Raw genomic sequence first — 22152 nt, forward strand, 5'->3', positions numbered from 1 at the left:
TTAAGCCCACAGTTTAGTGGACTGTAAGATGTTTGATCAGTAAAATAAATGCAACTAAGGAAGTTCAGTGTGTTGTTTAATTTGCGTGGTACTGTTTCTTTCATAAAACAAAAAACAACAAACAAAGAAACAAACAAACAAAAAACCCCGTTGCCTATGTTTACAGTTTCAGACTTTGACAAAAGTTGTATCCAATAATATTATCCATGCTGTAGTCCAAAGGGGATCAATTCCTTATGAAATTTTAAGTACCAACCTCTGATAGACTTTCTGCAATTTCCAGGTACTGTAACCTTTGAAAATACAATTCTCTGTGGTGTTTGTTGCTATCATCTGTCACTGAGGTGTGAGAGTTTTAAGAAAACATTGATAGCATTTCACAGCTCAAGGTACTGGTGTTTCTAATCTCTACACAACATTAACCTCTTCTGACATTTTAGAGCCAACCTTTTTATTTGTATAATAGAAAGGATTCAGAATGGTAATTAATGAATGTATTGAAAGAATTTAATTAAAGAATTTAGGGTGTCTTTCTAGGTAAATATTAGTAACAATTACAAAAATATACTCAACAGAAAAAATGTTTTTGCTATTACATCATAGTATATTCCTTTTCATTACATAGCTTGATAGTAAAACAGTAAATTACCTCTAATTCTCTTCATGTATACAAGCATATTTGCAAAGTATCACCATTTCAAATCAGTATTTTTAAAGCTTTATTTTCTATAAACACAGCCTAAGATGATTGCAATTTGAGCTAATTGCTTGCATGTGCTGTAGCTTGCAGTAGCTCTACAGCTTTAAATATTGAAAGCTATTCTCATGCCTATTTCATAGCATGAGATTTTCTTTTTACGGTAGATTACAGAATATAAATGCAGAACTGAAATTCAGAACAGTAATCTAAAATATAGTCTTTCTTCACTAAATTGACCTTTTTATCATTTATAATTTTCTATGGTTAAAAATAATTCTATAGATAAAAAAAGGACGTATTAGAAACGACACTATCTGCTCAGAAAAACATTTTTTTTTATTTTTAAAAATACTGAGCAATACATTGTAAATCTGAAACCTAAGTTTTCCATATGTAAAACTTATGGCATTAGTTGTAATATTGTACCTGAAACTCTATATGCTATTTTTTTTTTTTTAATTAAAGTAAAATTTTTCCTCTATATGGCTGTTCATAGGTTTCTGCAGTCAAGAACAGTTTTGAATAATACAAAGGAAACTTCATGGGCTACATTTGTACTTTTGCCAAATTTAATTAATTAAGTGTAAAAAATAGATCAGGGAATAATCTCATGATTATAAAAAAACACATACTATAAAATGGAGTTCAGTCATCTTATTTTGAAGCAGTTTACTGAATGTGAATCATCTGTCAGCTGAAGCTGAAACACACAGGTCTAGTTCCACGTGCTTTATAATCTGATCTCAGCTTACAAAATCTTTGGAGTAACATAAATGCATGTGTAAATGAATTGTTTTAACTTTCAGTTTTTATGATATAATCGCATTGAATCATGAAACCTCAGACCTAAGATATTCCATCAGGGAGGCAGAAATGCTAGTAACAGTGTAATCTAAAAAACATACAAGAAACAGCTTTCGGGTTTATGAGTCCAAAGACAACTCATGTGGTGTTCCTGTAAAAACTTAAGGGGAAAAAAAAAAAAGAACAAAAACCCACTGCTTAACTCCCACATTATAATGTGAAAGCTCCATGCTTTTGTTGGACAGCTGAAATGGATGAATCCTAAAGTATTTTAAGATTGGCTGCTGCTCTGAGTACAGTTAAACTTATACTGTGCAGCATTGTCACAGAAAATAAGTTATCTGCAAGCCCAAGTTTCTGTAATTAAATCCTGGAAGGCCCCTTGGGTGGCTAGCATTGACTGGTGTTATTCAAGAGAAACAAGCATCACATTTCGTTTATGAAATACTCAAGTAGGAATATAAACTATCTCTCTATTTACCTAATACAGTTTCATTACTTTCTTTAAAATGAACTGGGAAAGATATGCAGACTCTTATAATTGAATGCATCTATAAGTTGTAGCTATTTCCAAGGAAATAATGGTAGGGAAAGAAGATGACAGATGGAAATCACTTGGGACCTGGAGGATGAAAGACCATCCTGTTCCATTGTTTTGGGGCTGCTCGTAGATAGTCCCTGCAGAACTATTATTGCAGTCAGGCAGGAAGCTAATTACATGCAACCTTTTCATCCTTTAGCAAAAAAGAAAAAATGCCTCTGTATTTGGGCTGGCTATAGATTCTTCGACAAGATATTCTGTTAGAAAATGCTGGCATCACATCTTTTTTCAGTTTTAGTAGTCTGTCAGGCAGCAGTTCTATCCTTCCAGATGGAATTTCTGACAAAAGTGACATTCTTGATTGAAAATCTGTATCTCTTTCCTGGTCTGTTTCTCTATTTTGCGTTCACAGCCATTGGATAAAATGTATGTAAGCGGAGGAACTCTGCTTCAGGAGCTCTGGTCTGTAAGATGAGCCATGGAGCAGAGGTGCCATACTCACACTTGTTTCCTAGTTCAGTGGCACTGCTTCTTTTGGGGTGTCTTGGGGAGAATGCTGTTCTTTCCAATAATACCCAATTGTTAGCTTTGTTGTTGTTGTTGCTTTTTAAATTCATGTCGGGACTTGGGACATGTCATTTAACCAGCCTGTACAGGATGTATGTAGCAAATAGGCTTCTGCCTGAGATTTTGAAAATTCACCTTCAGAATCCCACTGATTTCCCTTCCCAACATATACCTACTTATCTGCTGCCAGCCAGGGTGAGAAATGCAAGCTGTACTTTTTGCATACCACATAGGGTATGCATAGGTCTTTGTTTTCCTAGCACCACCTATTTCTTGGAAGGGCAGAGTTCAGAGAACTCCACTTGATTTTCAGATCATCAGGACTGATCAGGTCATGGTTTAGTGGGTGACATTGGTAGTAGGGTGATGATTAGACCAGATGATCTTAAAGGTCTTTTCCAACTGTTATGATTCTATGATTCCTTCAACTAATAAGAAACTAGTGAAAGGGAGCAAGATTTTTTGCCCAACTGACATGAAAAAAAAAATAGGCTGGACAAGTGCATGTAAGTTCTTGAACCCTGTGATTTATGTTGGTGTGTAGGACAGACACAACAATGGTAGTATTTTTTTTTTCTTTTTTGGGGGGGGAGGGGGAGGGCGATGGTTAATTAGTTCAAAGCCTTTTAATCTGAAAAAAAGTAAGCAGTTTGTTTTCTCCCGTGTGGCCAGGTGAAGCTGGTTATAAAGCTTTGCGGTCTGCCTTTTGTTTAAAGCATAACCTTAGTTTATTTCCTAGTTTATTTATTTATTTATTTACTAAGATGTCAAAACTCATTTCTGAGGCAATTATATTATCTTATGGTTTGGAAGCAAGAATGGGTGAATGCTCTGTATGGGTTATCCTACTGCTGTAGCAGCATATAGACAACTTAATAGAAAGAAGTTGATGCATTTATATATTCGTTTTTATAATATAGACATAACTACATCTTTGTGGATAAGCCTGCTTTTGCCAAAGGGTAATTTGTCAGATGAATGTAGTTAGATTTTTAGTATGGCTTAACTACCAAATGTATTAGGATTTTAGCATACCTTTCAGTGTGACTTTACACTGTCTTTAAAATATCTCATTTGATGTATTAAGACAAAATCCATAAAAAGTTTTTAGAAGCTTCTGCAGAGCCTATATTAGCTTAGAGTGTGTCTTATTACATAAGGTGCAACCGTTGTAATTTCCCAAAAAAATCTACAGGAAAAAAAAAAAAAGTTGTAAAACATTTTTAAACAACTGCAGACAGGAAAGTGGTTTTTTTTTTTTTTTTTTTTTTTTTTTGTATGTGTGAAGAGCCTGGATGCAACACCTGATAAAGTGGGTGTACTGTATCTGCAGGGATTCCTAGAGGCAGATTTTTTTCTGATTTACTCAGAGAGTGAGAGAAGATGCATAGGGAGGGGATTGGAAATTACACAGCTTGCCAAAGTATCTGGAGGATGACAGTGCAGGGAGGTCATCTGGAGTGTGTGTATTCCTTCTGGAGAAGCAGTATTAGTGCTGGGAAAGCACGCGTGAGTGCATGCCTTCACATATGGTTAGGTGCAGTCAAAATTCTTCAGCAGCTAATTATCAGTGGAGATCTACTCCAAGTCTTGTGATGTGTATTGATAAAATTTGGAGAGAAAAATAAATTGAGCTGAAATGGAGGTATACCTGAGCTGAAACAGATTGGAATGCAGAAGCTTAGATGTAGTCATATGTGGCTGAGGCACTATTATTTGATGTGTCAGGAATGACCATCTGAAAAACTGAGTGAGGTCTGTCCTGAGAGTTATTTTTCACTGGCTTCCAAAGATATTGGGTAGTTTTTAAGCCATTCAAACCCTAGTGTTACTTCGGGTGCTGGGGCCTGCAAGGTTCACTAGTTCTCAGCTACAGCATTTATCTCATAGGGCTGGTTACCCAAAGTGGTAATAAAAGCAATCCTCAAGAATACAGATTTTTACAGATAGTGCTATGACCTTCTTGAGCTATCAGTTCATATGAGGCTGTCGGCCTTATTTCAAATAATAGCAACTGGTCACAGAGAGAATGAAGTATATTCATTATTTGTGGGACAGAGTGAAAAAGCTTTGAGATTACAGTGTAAATATTGCGAGGCTGAAAAAATTATAAAATTTGTATCAACTTGCTTGATGTATGTACCAAACTGCCTAGAAGAGACTGGTAATATAGTGAATATTTTTTAATTTTGGTTTTGCTTCTCCCTTAAAATAAAGGTGACTTGCCATTTCTGTAAAATGTCATTCTAAAGTGGCATTTTGTGTGTTTTTAGAGTTTTGCAGGGCTTAAGATCCCTTTTCCAATTTTTCTCAAGTTTCATTAAAAGTTTTGTATTCTTTAAAAAAGAAATAACCATTGAAATAAATATACTTAGGTTAGAACACACTGCAAATATATCTGACATAAAGCATTTGTAGTAGCAAGTAGTTTCCATAGCTGTCATACCTTGGAGTTATGAGCATTTCTAACTATGTATAAAAGTTGGTGATGCTAGGTTTAGGTCCTTATGAATGTCTAGAAAACTGTGAATTGTCTGTTTTTGTTTTTATAATGAGAGAAGTATCCCTTGCACAGCAAAACAGAATTATCTGAAAAAACATATTGATTATGGAATTTTTCCCTTGCAACAGATTGACAAAAAAATAATAATAAAAAAAATCAGTAGTATAAGTCACCAAGTCTGTATGTGAAATTACTACCAACAAAAAGTTAAACAAAAATCTTGGTGAAGAGTGGTGCAAGATTTCAGTGTTATCTTAGCAAGAATCATGAAAAAAGTGACCAGGTACATTTTGTGCAGCGGCCAAATGTTGTTATGAACTATTTTCTTCCTCTTTTTTTATTTTTTAATTATTTTTTTAAATTTTTATTTCTTCCAGTTAAGAAACACATTTATAAATGCTAGTTTGCTGAGAAAAATACCAAATATATATATATAAACTAACATTAAATATTCTTATGTATGTGATAGGTGTCAAGTCTGCAGCACACGTCTGAGTTAAACACAGTATATAGAATTTTAGAATCATAGAATCATTAAAGTTAGAAAAGACCTCCAAGATCATCTGGTTCAACTAAACCATGTCCCTAAGCACCATATTGATGTTGGTAGAATTTATGCAATTATATGCTAATAGATATATTGATGGCATTATACTGTGTTCAATCCCTCAGAGCAGAAGTGAAAAAACAGAAAATGCCTCTGAAAATACCATTTGTAACACTATATATTGCTGTTAGTTGAGTAAGCAAATTGTTCCCATTTATTTAGAATGCTTCAGAGAAGCAATTTGTTGTGAGCATGTTTTGAGAATGCTTCAGATGAGCAAAGAAGCTAGTAACTAATACAGAATAAGCAATCCACTTTTATTCTAAGATTACTTAATCAATGTTGCATTTCAAAGACCATTTTAACAACTTCCCTTTAGAGGAATTCTGCTTGGTTAAACTAAAATTGAGAAACCTAATTTCCTTTGAGGCAAAATCCTCTAATCTTTATGTATTTAATCACTGTCTATATTCAGAATACTAAGAAAAGGCTTTCTCATATAAATAAGCATGACAGCATTAAGTGAAGAAAATATGAAGAAAATTATTAAATTCTATAGTTTCAAAAGTTACAAAGAATCTCCTACCATTCTCTATATGATAGAAGTTCTCTAATTTATTGTTGAGTAGGGAGAGTTGACATTCTCTTTTGTATGGGTGTTTGAGCTACTGAAGGGAACCACCAGTTTCTGAATGTTACGTTACCTACGAGTTTAGAGGTGTGCAGTGTTATGAGCATGGAAAAGTGTATTGTTAGACGTTTTCCTTACCAGTTTATACAAGTTCATTACAGAAGCTGAATATTACACCAACTTTGAATTCCAGTATGTAATCAAGAAACTTGAAAGATCCAAAGATATTCCACCATCTGTGTACTGGCAGCATATGAAAATGTTGTCCTTTATATTATGTCCATATAAATTTATTTCCTTTACGAGTTGACAAGGTCAGAATAGAGAGAAAAATACAAAAGATTTTTAAAGTGATATTGTGCCTTTTACTGTTACCAATGGACACTCGCACAAGGTACTGTAAGTTTGATGTTGGTCCAGTTTGGTGTTAGTGACTTCCACTAAAATTCAGTTTAACTGTTTTATCTCTGATCTTGTGTAAAGATGCTCACTGCAGGGAGATGGTATGGATTTGAATTATTCTACATAGTTACTCAGGTGAGATTAATCTAACATAATTTAGTCACTCTGGGCCTGCTTCGCAGTCAAGTCAGTAAGAGCAAACATCTTCGGAGGGCAGCGCGTGACACTGAGAATTAAAGATGCTTAGCTGCTTTGCAGTGTTGGCAGGCTGTCTGCTAGGTAGATTCCATACCATTCTGCAGTCTGTTCTGAACCACCATAGCTTTTATGTAATTTTTAAGAATAGTATTAAAGATTTGATTTGCTTTTTTTTTTTTTTTTTTTCTTTTTTTTTCTTCAAAGAAGCTGACTAACTTAATGTGTCATGGAACAGCACAGAATGAGGAGTATTTAGAGACTGGTTGATTAGAAACAAGAAATTCAAATACATACATCGTATTTCTATTTTGGGGGGAAAAAAGCAGGAAAAAAGAAGCCTTGAAAACATCCGTTTTTAACACAGCAAATAGTAGTTATTTAGAAAAGTTATAGCAAATAAGAAAGAAATCCTTCAAAAGATAATTGGTTATTGGAAACCATTATATGCAATAAGAAAACTGCAAAGCAGCAACTTGAGTTTCAGGATGCCTTGCTCACCACACTGCAGCAAACCTCAGCTATTGCTTTCCTTGGTCAGAGGGTCTTCTAGGCTGAAGTTGTTTATTAACCACTAAAAGTTAAGATTTTCTCTCTGTGCATAATTTGTGGTGACCACTAAAACAAGTAGAAATATCTTGAACAATCATATACTGTTCAGAGAAAGCTACTTTACCCTCTTATTATTGTAAAGCATTCAAAATGATATAATATTAATTTTTACTATGGATAGGAAAATATGCAGCCGACAAAACCCATAATTTCTGGAGTATCGCTGGATTCACAGAGGATACAAACCATGAAAATAATGTGTTACATGTGAGTTTTACTTCTGTGGCTTTTTTTTTTCTTTTTCTTTTTTAACCAACCACCAAGAAGATATTCAAAACATGTTTCTTGTCTTGATCAAGACAAAGGACAATGTCAAGCATTTAAAGCTGGATCTTCAGTAATGTAAACTCATGCCCACAGTGTCTGACGGAATCCTTCTTATAGTTGTTAGCAGAATTGGTGGGCTGTATTTCTACCAGCTGACACAAGGAAAAAAGCAAAACAAAATACAAGGTCAACAAGAACAAGCACAATGAGAAAATCTTTTGTACCTGCTGTTTTCTTTTTTTTTTTTTTTTTTTTTTCCCAACCTTGGTTTTCCTTCTTCATCATCTAAAATTCATCCTAAACACACAAAGTACTTGTTTTCTTCAGTTATTGTATTCTGATACAATTTTTTGTCAGGCTGATGTTTTCTTAAACTTAATTTGTTACTGAATTTGCAAGGCTTTCTATAAAGAAAGTCTCTGTTGTGCCAGAATCAACCTCACAAATCCTAACATAATAAAATCTTGACAGTACAAGAACTATAAGGTATATGATGAAATATGATGCACTTTTAGGATGAAATTGTAGTAGATAGAGGTCTGAAAAAAAAATTAACTTCTAAGAAGCTTCTAGCAGACTTTTTAAATACTTAGTTAGATCTTAATAATCGATTTAGTTTCTTAGATACAAAAAAATAGAATTTCTCAATCACAGGTGGCCTACTGTTAATAGAGTGAAAACTCAAATCTTGTAATGAACATGGATGATGTTGAGATTTTTCAGAAGCAGAAACAAGATGCAGTCTAATAATGTAAACTACAAGCTTACATAGCTAGGGACTGATTATATATATATATATATATATATATAAATGGATTTTTTGTTTTGCTCAGCTAATAAGCTATGTGGTTATGTCAAATATATATATATATATTTATATATAATATAATAATATATATATTATAATATAATAATATATATATAAATATAAATATATAAATATATATATTATATATATAATAATATAATAATATATATAAATACAAATATATAAATATATATATAATATATATAATAATATATATAATAATATAATAATATATAATATATATATATATATATTTGACATAACCACATAGCTTATTAGCTGAGCAAAACAAAAAATCCATTTTGCTTAGTTACGTGCCACCGACACCATGCACTTTGATAAAAGGGCAAGAGCATTTGGAGAGATGCTTACAGTAGAAATAGTAAGTATTTATTTTGTTGTGGAAGGTACTGTTTTCATGCAGAGCATTGTATAGAAGTGTGGTTGATTAGTATTAAAAGAAAAAAAAAAAAAAAAAGGCATTGAAACCAGACTGTGTGAGCTGTGAGGGTAGGTGAGTGCCATGGAGAGCCTGCTTTATGAGCACCTTCACAGTGCCAAATGGGAATGAAGGCTACCAGAATGCAAGTCCTGTTCAAAAATTTAATGGGAAGTAACTAAAGGTAGCCATCACAGCTTCTTTTACTTGGAATACTGGGAACAAATGAATGACTTTAGGCTTGAAATTAGAAAAAAATGTTTTAAGATTGCTTGTCATACAGCAGGAGCTGTGATTAAAAGAACGGTAACTACAGTATCACTGCAGTATGGTACAATGCAGTCAAATGTGATCTATTTATGATACCATCTGTGATAGCAGAGACTGAACTTTCTGTTCTGAGACCTTGTCAAGACCTATGTCCTTATGCTTTCTCAGAAGTTCTGAAAAGAAAAGCTGCTCAGTTGGACATGGCCTGGTGTGGTCTGAATTAGTAAAAGAAATTAAGACACGTGGGATGGTGGAAGCAGGAATTTCCCTGAATGGATAATCAGTGTTTAAAAATGTGTTTTGGTCTTGTGGTTGCACAGCTGGAAGAGAACATCAATATCACTGCACTTCATCCCTTACTTCTGCCACCAGAAGTGATGTTATGGGACAGGAATTGGCCAAACAGTGGGTTTGGCCACCAGCAAAGGAAAAGAACCTAAAGAAAACTCAGACTTCTACAGAGCTCTGCATTTTGGTTTCTTCTTCTTTATGCCCCCTATTATATGTCATATATCCCAGCCTCTGTGACTGCAAGTAGCTAGAGTTTATGCTACCATGTAATTACAGTACTGGATATGAGGTGAAACAAGAAGCCCAATGTTTTTCCAAAAGTATTTTAAATATTGAAAAAATCAGTTGACAAAGAGACCCTAATTCTTAAAGGATCCTGCTTTAATCTAATAATGTGGCTTTTTTTTTTTTTCTTCTCTCCAGAGGAGGGAGATTGACTGATGTTTTCTGATTAAATTCTAAGAATCAGTCCTTCTAAACTTTGAAACAATCCCCATTCATACCATAGTTCTGTTTTATATTTGTGATATCAAAAGCCGTTTGTCTGTGTCTCCATTCCTCTGGAATGCAGTTTGTGTTGATAGATTAATCTCAGCAAAAATTTACCTACTGAATAAATAGAGAAATAACTTCCTAACTTAGATGAGGGAAATGTTTTGATTTTTTCTATTTAACAGTCACCTGGGGGAAGAGAAAATTTCAGCTGTGATGGGTTGCAATTTCCTTTTTTTTGTTATATTACCAATAGCTTATTTTTTTCATGGCAACTGTAGTTTAAGTGACACTTTGTGTAACTGAAAAGAAGAAAACTCTGCTAGTTTCTTCAGGTTAACTAAGGCAGCAGTGTAGACATTTCACTTTTTACTCTATATCTTTATTAAGAAATCTCTATGCAATAGATAACATTGGAAGAGATGGGCTAGGTTACATAAAAGATTTACAGTTCTACATATACAGCAGGAAGTTCATTACTGGAGTGAAAATTAGAACTTCATAATTGATTTAATGTAAAAGTAAAGTTCACATCATCATTGTACGTATATATGTGTGTGTATGTGTATTTTTAAAACGGCCAGTTCTAAAACATGCACCAAGTTAAATACTTGGTCTCGATCCAATGAAAACTGCAGTGAGACTTTCAGAATATACAGTTAACCTCTACAGTTACCTTCTACTTTTACGTCTCTTTAGTGTTTAAACATAACTAATTCTATTGCACCTATTTGTGTTCTTAAATGTTGCTGCTGGGTACTTCACAGTTTCCATCCATTTGTTTTTATACCTGGAATTTATTGCCAGATGACAGGTCAATCAGGTCAATAGTTTTGAGTTTTTAATTCTGGGATAAAAGTAAACTAAAATTTCAGAGCCTTTGAAATATATTGTTCATGGTCTTCATTTTTAGAGCAGTTCTTAAATGAATAGATGAAATGTTAGCTTTTTTTGATAGTTGCATTAAATACTTTCATCTTAAAATGAAAGTATTTAATTTACAGCACATCTCTTGTTCTATTATAACAGTTGCATTTACTTTTTCTAGATGGAAAAATTAATAAAGTATTATTTTCTTGTTTCCTTAAAGCTTTTTTTATTATTTTGTTGTCTTGACTAAGGAGAGTAATACCATTCTTTCTTTACAGTGCAATTTAGGCAATGTAGTGAAAAATAATTAAAGCTATCAAACAAGTACACATCTTGGGGAAAGAAGAAAAGCTAATTATTGTAAGGAAGTTGTGCATAATTTCTTATAAAATTTTGAACGTTTTTCATAAAATAATTCTTTCATGCTTTTTAAACCAGCCTGTATTCAGTTTGCTCAATCCCTAGTGTATCATTCACTGTTAGAATATTTTTCTAAAGTAATCCTTTTTTTACGTTTTGTAAAAGCTTGTTGCATTTCTTTCCATATATTTTTTTTTTTATTTTTGTAAAATAAAAATTGTCTCTCTATACTTACAAGTCACTTATTTTTACCATTACATAAGAGGATATTTAACATACTAATTTAAACTTTGCTGTAGAATACTTTTGTCTGTGGGTTTGAATCATCAAGCAGGTTCTATAAAATCTATAAATTAAATTAAAAACACCAGCTTGCTTTAAAGAATATGCTATAAAATTCCTTATACATCTGTTTCAAGTAATATAATATTTCCCCCTCCCTTCCCTCTCCCCCCCCTGTCCATCTCCCCATATTCAAGATCATTTTACAAAGATGGTATTTTAAATAATGCAGTGGAAAACACTAGGTCCCACCTCTTCATGCGCGGAAGGGATCATTTCCTTTGTACTTGCTTCTCCCTGACTGATTTGGTTTGCAATAGTGGAATGTTTAACAATGGTCAATCAAAATGGCAGTAGTTTTTATTTTATGCTTTCAAAAAAAAAAAAAAAAAAACCAAAAACAAATGCAAATGCTTTGGTATAAAATATCTTAAATTATTTAATACCAGAAGCTGAAATTACATTTCCTTATAATTTCATTAGAGTTTGTTGAGTGAAGTACTTCTGTTTTACTATTCTACTGGGCCAAATGTGCAGATTGACAAAGCTGTCTTTGCAAGGATCTCTGAGCTGCCTAAACAGCTGTAAAAATAAAAATACCACTCACTGGTTGTTAAAACTCTCAGTAGTAAATCCTTCCAGTCACTTCTGGCACGTTGAGCTTAACTAAGAGATGTGCTTGCAAAGTATTTAATCGTGATTAGAATCACAATTTAGATTTAGATCACAGATGATCTAGAAGTACAAAATGTGATTATAATGATAGGGTATTTCAAGCTTTGTGATTAAATGCTGTCGGATATAAGTAGAAGTCAGATGATCCTCACTGAAAAATCTTAACAAATGATTATATTGCTTGTTCATGAGGGAAAATGACAATCTACAAATGTTTTTACATATACATAATTTTATCCAGGCACTTTAGCTCTGTTGATTTCACTTGGATTTTTCACCCGTATTAACGTATGTATAGTGGTTTTCAAGATCATGGACTGAACAGATGAGTTAACAATACCGCTAATTAAATAAAGTAAGTATCTTCAGATACTGTTGGAGCATAGTAACAAGTCTGTGGGGCTTAGGGCAGGCTTTTAGAAAATATGTGGTCCTGGTGTAAAATAATCATAATTGCTACTGGTCTGAAGAAACTGCAAAATAATCTTGGGATTTACTATAGAATAACATAATGTCTAGTGGACGTGCTGTGAGGTTATTTGCTACTGTACAGAATTAGTAACTTCCATTTGAAGAGTTATATATGGGATTATAACTCTGTAACTCTTATAAAGAGCTATATATGGAATATATGAAGTATAGCATACATAATTTGAAAGACCTTAGGTAAGGTTTTTGTGGAGCTCTGCTACCAGGACTACTAAGCCACTGACAAAGCCTGTAGTCCCAGCAGCTTCAAGTTAATACTGCTGCCATGAGTGTTTGTTGGAGTGATTGTGTTGTAAACTTGACAAGGAGAACTTTAATAACCCAATGCAAGACTGATGTTGTTTGTTAAGATTATTACCGTTCATTTGTGAAGCTAGCTGAAACTAAATTTGAAGGTAATCTTCAAAACAGTGTATGAATGAGAACCCAGCTCCATCAGACACATTGCTAAGATAACTGGTGTTGTCTTAACGCAAATAATGAAGCCTCAAAAGATGTAAAATAAGAAATAAGATATTCTTGAGTTCATATAAACTTTCTCCATGTGTAACAGGGCTATGTTGCATAAATGAATAGAGATGAGACCCTGTGTAAAATCTAAGGTAGACAAACTTGCCATTTAGTGTCTCCTGTCATCCATAAACTATTGAAGCTAGAGAAGTTAATTTTAGTTCTCCCTTCCTGAAATTACAGAACTCTTTACTGCTTATGAAATATTCACTGTGAATTTAATGCTGTTTGCCTGTGAGCAGTTCATTTCAGTGTGTGAGCTACAAAAGGTATGACTTTACAAAAATAATGCATATGGATTTCAAAAATTAAATTCAGCTCATAGGAAGGACTCAGTCCTGAATTTCTGGTCAAATCTTCTTTCAGTATATTTACAGGTCCCAGAGGTACAAGTGACAATGAAGACAATACTATTCTCATTTGTTTTCCCTGTCTAATTATGCACATTCTTTTCTGTGAAATGGAAGTAATGAGCTCGACAGAGTAAATTGGTTGTTTTTTAATATAAAGCAATTGCAAATGGTCTGGAAAAATATGCAACATAAACATGTTTCAGTGACTTAAAGGAATTTAAACATCCTTTCAATGTCATTAGTTTCATCAGCTAATGATGTGCCAAGAGCAAAACATGGAAATATGTATCTGCAACGTATCAAGGATTACGGAAAAGTAATATTGGATTCTTTGTAGATAGCAACTTTCCAGAAAATGTTAATTTAATATTTCAATCTTTCTTTTTTAAAATTTTATTTATTTATTTATTTATTTTTACTTCTGCATGATAGAAAAAGAGCCTGTATTAACAGCATTGGCTTGTTGGTATGGAGCCACCCCATAGTGGCTGTAGTGATCTAACATCATTTTACGGGACTGCAGTTATGGCCATGGTACCAAATGTTGCATCCTGCCTGATGGGAACAGTTTTGAAAATACTTGATTTACTACATACAGATGTTTTTGTTCCTCCATTTCATATTGTCAGAGTTACTTCCACTTATATCATCTTCATTTTACATTGCTTGCGATTTAAACATCTTTTAAACATCTTTTTGTTCAAATTAATTCAGCATTTATTGGGAAAACTTTTAATTATGTGGTATATGGTAGAAATTTGTTTCCTAAATGTGTCTGTGTTTTAAATAAAAGAACTAGATATTACTCAGTACCTGTATCCTTGTCCACTGTACCCTCCCAAATCACTGTATGTATTTCTTTTGATGAAGACAATATTTAAAGCAGACATGCTGCATGCTGGCCCTTTTCTTTCTGGTAAAGATCTTAATATAAATAAGTCATATACCAAGCTTCCTTTTTTACTTTATTTATTTATTTTAACTTTTGATGAGTATGATAATGCAACATCTCATAGATGATTTAAAACAGGCTGGATTAAGCTTTCCTGTTAAAATGCTGCATTGTGTTTTTTATGTCTGGATTCTAAAAGTACTGTGTTCAATAATAATATATTCACTGTAAATAGATTCAATGCTCATTAGAAATAGATGAAGTGAATTTTTTATTTTAGCATGATGCATGTAAGAGGGATATGAATTAATTGGAAATAAGCTTGTTCATTTGATATTATAATACTTTATCTTTTATATTGGACTTCATCTATAAATATTGTTTTATGTGATTCAGTTCCACAGAGGCAATATTTACCATTAGTTTTTTTTTTTTTTTTTTTTTTTTTATGGTAACAAGCCAATGAGTTATATGAAACAGACACACGCACACACCGGTGCTTCTTTCTGTTTTAATTGTTGATCTTTCTGTTTTAATTGTTGATCTACTTCAGAGTAAAAATGTTATCTATTTGGAAATAATGAAATACATAATTTTAGCAGCAAACTATTTATTTGTATTTGATGGGATATTAATTATGTAAATTCAAAGAACTGGTAAGAAATAAACATTACAAGCCATGCTAAGTTAAGAAATAATTCTTTTAGCATGATCTCATAAAAAGCAAAAAGCTTTTTGATAGAATTAAGCATTAAAAAATATAACTGTTCTTTGAGGAAAAAAAATGTATTTCTATTGCAACTAACTGGAGGAGATTTATATAGTTATTTTAAGTCAAATATGACTAAGCCATTGGAAAAAAATGCTCTCTAAAAACCTAACCAAAACAAACATATCTTCACTTCAAAATGTCTCACGGGTGTATAGCACTTACACAGCTCATAGAAGTGACTGTTCAGAAGTATGTAACACACACATGTTGTCAAAGCATATACTGTTTAACAACCTTCAGAATCTGGTGCTTGTAGCTGTCAGGGAAAGTACCGGTGCTATAATTGAGACATATGAAAGCTGGGGAACTTTTCTGATCTTGAAAGTAAACTGTTCAAATTAGTGTATTTTCATAAGCAGAAACCGAAGAAAGACTTAATCTGTACTTAGCATTGATGTTGTTGCATGAAATCCACCTTTTATGGAACTGGCTTTTATCAACTGCCTCTTTGAAAATCTTTATCTAGGTTTCAATATAAATAACTAAATAAATGAGCTCATCTTGCTAATTACTAGCCTAGAGTAGGATTCGTTTCATTCTTATGTGTAGATAATACACAGCTGAAAAATTTTAATATTTTCCTTCTGAAATATTATTTGAATAAATAGTTAAAAAGATAAATCATTTAATATTCTACAGATGACAAAATTCAAAATTCTTGTTGACAGAAAATTCACAATTGAACTAAACTTTTGCTGAGTTCTTGGGTCTAAATTTCGCAGTTATTGTCTGCAGAAAAATAAATAATCTTGCCTCAGAATTTTCCTACAGTTTGTCTTATATAATTGACTTTAATCTTATGTTGAGTCTTATTTTTTTACAACAGCTGTAACACCAAAAGAAATATTAAAACTCCGTCCAGCTTGGTCTATTCATGTATTCATGTTAGTCTTTAAAATTGATTTTTTTTTTTGTTTGTTGTCTTACAGAAACTGAACACCTGTAGTGAAAAAAGGAGTTGTAAAATCAGTGTTGTCATATAGCAGCTCTGTAGTCATGTGATAATGTTTAAGCTCTCTTCATCTTTGCTGAGTATCTGCAGTGTTGCAAAATAAGAATAGCATGGGAGAGACTCCTGGAACATAAAATGTTACAGAAATAATTGATTTTTTAACAAAAGTTTTTCCAGTGTAGAGCATATTCTACAGAGTAGTAGAAATAAAATATATATATATATATATATATATATATAAATCCTACTTTTAATCCTTGTTAATAACCATATATGTTCCCTTCTAAGCATTTTTCTCTAAAAAAAAATATTTCAGTTGTAATAATTCTGTTGAATTTTGGAATCTAATAGATGCTCTACTTAATGAGTATGACTCTTTCATACTGCTTTTAAAAACTGAACTTTAAAGCATTTTACACTGAATCAGAAACCCCATATCTACTTTACTTCAAAAACATTTCCCTTTAAGATTTTTAATAGTCTTTCTTGAATAAGCAGAGCCTTATTGAAGCCTTTAACCTTGCATTCCTTTACAGTGCAAGAACACTCCAGGCAGTACCAGCTCTTGTACGCCCAAGTGGTATTGAGTAAATCTGTTTAAAATATAAAATGTTGATCTTCTATCATTCTTTTAAACACTACAGCATACTTGTACTGGAAGGCTTGTATAATGTATGTCTTCTAATTACTCCCTAAAAAGAGCTGGATGTTTTATATTTAATATAGTCAGTTATATTTCTCTACAGTGTGGTTGCACAGGTGCAAAAAATCTGGCACGACAATCTGTACAGCAGATGAGGCAGTATCATATTCTTCATCAGGTGACCCGTTGTTTCTCATGCAGTTTAACTTTCAACAGCAGCTGTGAACAAGAGTCCATATAAAATAGGCGTTTTGATGGGCTGATCAAAGGGAAGATGAGTTAGAAATATGTCCACAGACTATTTTTTGTATTAGCATGCAGATAATGCCATCTAATGAAGAGCATCATCTCATTTGCTTAGATTGCAGTTGTTAAATGAATGCCATCAAGCTGCCAGTTTCATAATCTGTAACTACGTGAAAAAGTTTCCTTTGCTTTAAATTTAAAGGACTCGTCTGAATATATTGTTCCAGAGATTAGAACTGACCCCATGACCTGATAAATTGTGTTAGTTATATTTCAAGCAAAACTGGCACCAAACCTAATTATAGACCAAAATAATCAAAGGCCCCAGTTCTACAGAAGACTTGTTGCATATCTAAATGTATCTAAAGCACTGCTGATAAAGACGTAGCATCTTCTATCAAACTAGCCTATATGTTTCGGGGAAAAAAAAAAAAACAAACGAAAACCTTTATCCCTCTAAGTCAGTTTATGATGAACTTTTCCTAAGCCTGTTTTCTGTGACTGTTCAAATGCAAAATGTGTGGATTTCTGACTTTTTTTGGGGGACGGGGACCAAATACTTAGCATATGGCAGGAAGATCTGTGATTCTGTATGTAAATCTGGCTATCCTAAAATAAGCACATTGAAAATTGTAAAAACATTAACCTCATTATGTTTTGAATGAGAACCATGATGCTGAAGTCAAGTATTTTCCAAACTCCTAGCAAGAGCAAGACTCTTGCCTCTTTACAATACTTCTACATTGTAAAGTAAGAGTGCTGTAATCTGCATTTTCTTGATCGGTTTCAGGTACCTTCTTCTAATAACTTTATGCTCCACCTTCTGGATTACAAATTTATTTACAGCCTTAAAAACAAGCAAGCAAAAACTTAGAAGCATTTCTTTGCAATTTGCTCTTACCAATATTCTTGCAAATATTGTCAGTAAATCTGTAGATCAAGTAATGTCAATTGAATCATTTTCCTTTTGCTAGGTCTGCAGCATTTCTGTTTCTCATCATTGCCTTTGTGGGATTTATTCCAGGAAGCTCCATAACCAACACATCATCTGACTCAGACACTGTATTCATAAAATATATGCATCAATAATCTAACAATCCTCTGTGAAATATGTCTATAGGATTTACGTTATGACATTAGGCATGCAAGGTAAGGAAAAAAATACATTTTAAGACTGATGGTACTCTGAAAACTGTAAGCAGTTTATTCAGGATATTGTTAATGCAAATTTTACCAATCTTTTAGGGAAATTACTTTTCTAGGAAAATTACTTTATTACGAAGTGACATTCTTTGTGTGATGCTGTTATAATCAAAGTCACTTGGGTGTGAAGCTTCTTGAAAATGTGTTGACATCTGTCAGGTGAGGTGCAAGTTCATTCCTTTATAGGTTTGGCTGGGAGTTTGGGCCTGTTTTTTTCTGCCTCTGAAATACTTAACTCGTACAGTGGAATCCCTTAGATGAACTTCTACAAACACACACTATTACCTCCAGAAAAACAATGCAAGAGAATTGTGCATACATGTCAACACACAGACAATAGCTCAGACAGACTTGTAGATTTCTTCCACCTTTATTTTTGTTTTTGATGGTATCAGGCAATACATCAGTCTGCTCATCTCAGCTACTCTCTCTGACTTTGCGGAGGCAAGGCAATCCACATAGCTCTGGCAGCTGTAAAAGTTTCAAAACTTTTGTATATATTCAAACTGAAAGGAATTGCTGAGCTTTAAAACCACATGAAATTGTTTGTAACAGCAGTTATGGGTTCTCCATAAAGAAAAAGAACAAGAAGTGGAGTTCTGAAAAGTCTTATGACTTCATTGTTATTCTGTATTAAATAAAATACAGATAACTTCCATAAAAAGAAATACTTGCAAATATTTTACGTGACTTGGCTTTGCAAGATGAGATTAATACTTATAGCCAAGCCTGGGGGTTGATTCAGGAGAGGATAGCACCTCGCCAGTTGCAGACAGTATCTCTCTGTTGACTGGTTGGGCTACTGGAGGTACAGGGCTGGTCTCTGCATGGATGCCCAGTGTATGGGTAATATTGCAGTGAATATTTTCAGTGCACTGTAGTGAACTTTCTGTACTTTATTTGGGATGGGCCATTACCGCAGAGCTGGTTGTGACATTAAACAAAGATCTGTCCTGTGTAGTGATCCAGTGAAAGTCTCACAGTTGGGTGTGGAACTGGGAAGCTGTGGGTCTAGAATACACCTGTATGGTTTGGTGTAGTCTCATGGATGGTCTGGGTTGGCAAATTTTCCCAAAGCTATTGCTTTATCTTATTTGTCAGTCACAGCATGGGAAGTAAAGGCTGATTACTATCAAAAATACCCTTGCCAGCAGGTTGGGGTGGTACATTGTTATAGGACTCATGGACAGGTAAAGGATTTAATATACTCTTCTTCCCAGTATTTTGTGCTAACATGGATCTTTCACTTTACAAGTAAAAGCAAGGGTGAGCCTGAAAATGGATCTCAAAAAATCTTGTTACTGGTTGCATATATCTTTACCTCAGACACATTCAGACTCTGAAGCTTTCTAGGTGGGTTAGTTTGCTATTAAATGTGACAATGCTGTATGCAATCTCACAACCTCCTGAATATTTTGCTTCCATCAACTTCAAATAAATACATCCATTCACACTGCACAGAAATGGTAGCTGGAGATAAACCATTCATGATGTGTTATGAGTGCCTTCTGTGCTGCCATGTATCACGATGTACAGAAAGAATAGTATGTTAAGAGTTAGGCTACCATTGATTGCAAGGCAACATACATTCAAAACAGTTCATCAGTTTGAGAACGTACTTAGCACTTTGCTGCTGAAAAGCATAACTGACTGTTTTCTTTGTGTACGTGGTAGAAAAGGACGGGTAGATAATACTTTACCTTCTATTTTGTTGAGCCAAATACAGAGGAAGTTGGCCAGGATGTCTCAGTTGCTGTGATCTGTAAGGGAGAGTCCGGGAAAAGATGTGTTTTGTCTCTTCATTTGTCTGCTCTGGAAAGTAGACACACATGTTAAAGATGTGGGGGAAAATGAGATGATAATCAGCATTGACATTGATTTGATCTCACGGAAGTATTACTGCGTCCACGTTTTGCCAGTTGTTATGGTCCATGTCTTCGCTCTTCTATTTGAGACCCCCCTGTATGTTTGGTTATTAAAGCTGGTAACACTTTACACGTATTTCCACAGGTTATTTTCAGATTAATGTGATGCAAAGTTTGTGCCTTAGTAGGATGAGTAAAGAAACTCTCCCAATTGCCAAATCTGATTTCTGAACAGAACACAAGTTGTGTTTATTTGTGTAGAGCATAGATTTGACTCAAGAGTTGGAGATGTGGAAATACATTCAAGTTCAAATTCATAATTTCCACGACTGCTTAGCACTTCTCAGACAGAGCCTTAATTACCTAAGGGTTCAAAGAAGTTTAAATATGATACTTGTGTATCCAACAAATAACGTGCACTCTTAGGTTACATAATTCTTCTGTTTGTTTAAAAGTGGCACAGGAAAGAAACTCTTTATTCCTTTGTTCCTAAAATATTTTTTTCTTGGCAGCATTTTTCTGGATGTATAGCAGATGTACTAAATATAACCTGCGTACAGTTTAATGCGGCACACATGTAGAAAATGAAAATAACATTAATAGAAAATTGTTATTTTAATATGGACCTGTGGGCAAAAGGAAGTAATGTTCTGGTCTGGAATACTTATGCTGTGATATAAATAGAAGGTTTCAGTTTCCAGCACTGTCAGTCTGGCAAAGTTAATTTGACCTCAATTTGTGATGCAAGACTCCTGCAAATAATGGCCTCACTAACATTTATTCTATGTTTCTGTTAATAGGAGGAATGTTTTCTGAATTTGGAGGCTCCTATTTCAAGAGTCTGTGGCTATGACACTCCTTTCCCTCACATCTTCGAGCCTTTCTACATCCCAGACAAATGGAAATGCTATGATGCTCTTCGAAAAATGATTAACTACTGATCAGTAATACAGGTGAGAAATGAACGATGTCTTACATTGACACTTTGCCTGTAAAATGTTCCAACAGGGTGATTGCAAGGTCTGGGGATAAGGTACTGCTCCTTTATTTTTCTTTAACAAGAATCACAGATATAATCACAGAATAGTTTGGGTTGGAAGGGACCTTAAAGATCATCTAGTTCCAACCCCCCTGCCACGGGCAGGGACACCTTCCACCAGACGAGGTTGCCCCGGGCTCCCATCCAGCCTGGCCTTGAACACCCCCAGGGATGGGGCATCCACAGCTTCTCTGGGCAGCCTGTTCCAGTCCCTCAACTTCTGAGGGATGAATTTCCTCCTACCATCTAATCTAAATCTCCCCTCTTTTAGTTTAAAACCATTTCCCCTTGTCCTAACACTATCTGCTCATGTAAAAAGTTGCTCTCCATCTTTTATTATAAGCCCTGTTTAAGGTCTGAGAGGCCACAGTGAAAGGTCCTTGGACCTTTCTTCTTCTCCAGACTGAAAGTCCCCAGCTCTCTCAGCCTGTCTTCATAGGAGAGGTGCTCCAGCCCTCATCATCCTTGTGGCCCTACTCTGGACCCGCTCTAACAGGTCCACATCCTTGTTATGCTGGGGGGCCCCAGACCTGGATGCAGGGCTCCAAGTGGGGCCTCAAGAGGGCAGAGTAGAGTGGGACGTGACTTTGGGCCTTCAGTCTGAAAAGTGTCTAAATATTTTTTAGTAGTGCCATGGAAGTCAGCGTTTGAAATGAATTACCTTCCTTAATTGATCAGAAAATTAAATGTCTTATATCCTGAAAAGTAAGATCAAGTATATTTAAAGACAGTTATTTCGCAGGCAAAGCATATTGTTAAACTGTATGATTTTTCGTTCTTCAGGGTTGTCTTGTAATCCTGTGAGGTACTAGTAAGTCTTGATCTACACTGAATATATGCACTGCATTACAAGGATACACAGAGCACTGAAGATGTGTGAAGCATTTACAATGTTTTGCAGTTCTATTCAAATATGGTTATAAGGCTTATAT

General features: G+C 34.1%; 1 protein-coding gene across 1 annotated transcript in view; it reads left to right on the top strand.

The window, feature by feature from the left end:
- The window catches only part of BCKDHB (branched chain keto acid dehydrogenase E1 subunit beta), a 122710-nt gene that overhangs the window by 95988 nt on the left and 4570 nt on the right, over positions 1 to 22152 (top strand). The window contains exon 10 of the mRNA XM_082755643.1: positions 20982 to 21134. Coding sequence (XP_082611769.1) covers positions 20982 to 21122 — 141 coding nt within the window. The 3' untranslated portion in view covers positions 21123 to 21134. The remainder of the gene's footprint in view (positions 1 to 20981; positions 21135 to 22152) is intronic.

This window comes from Aythya marila, assembly GCF_965140915.1.
Source record: "Aythya marila genome assembly, chromosome: 3".
NCBI lineage: Eukaryota > Metazoa > Chordata > Aves > Anseriformes > Anatidae > Aythya > Aythya marila.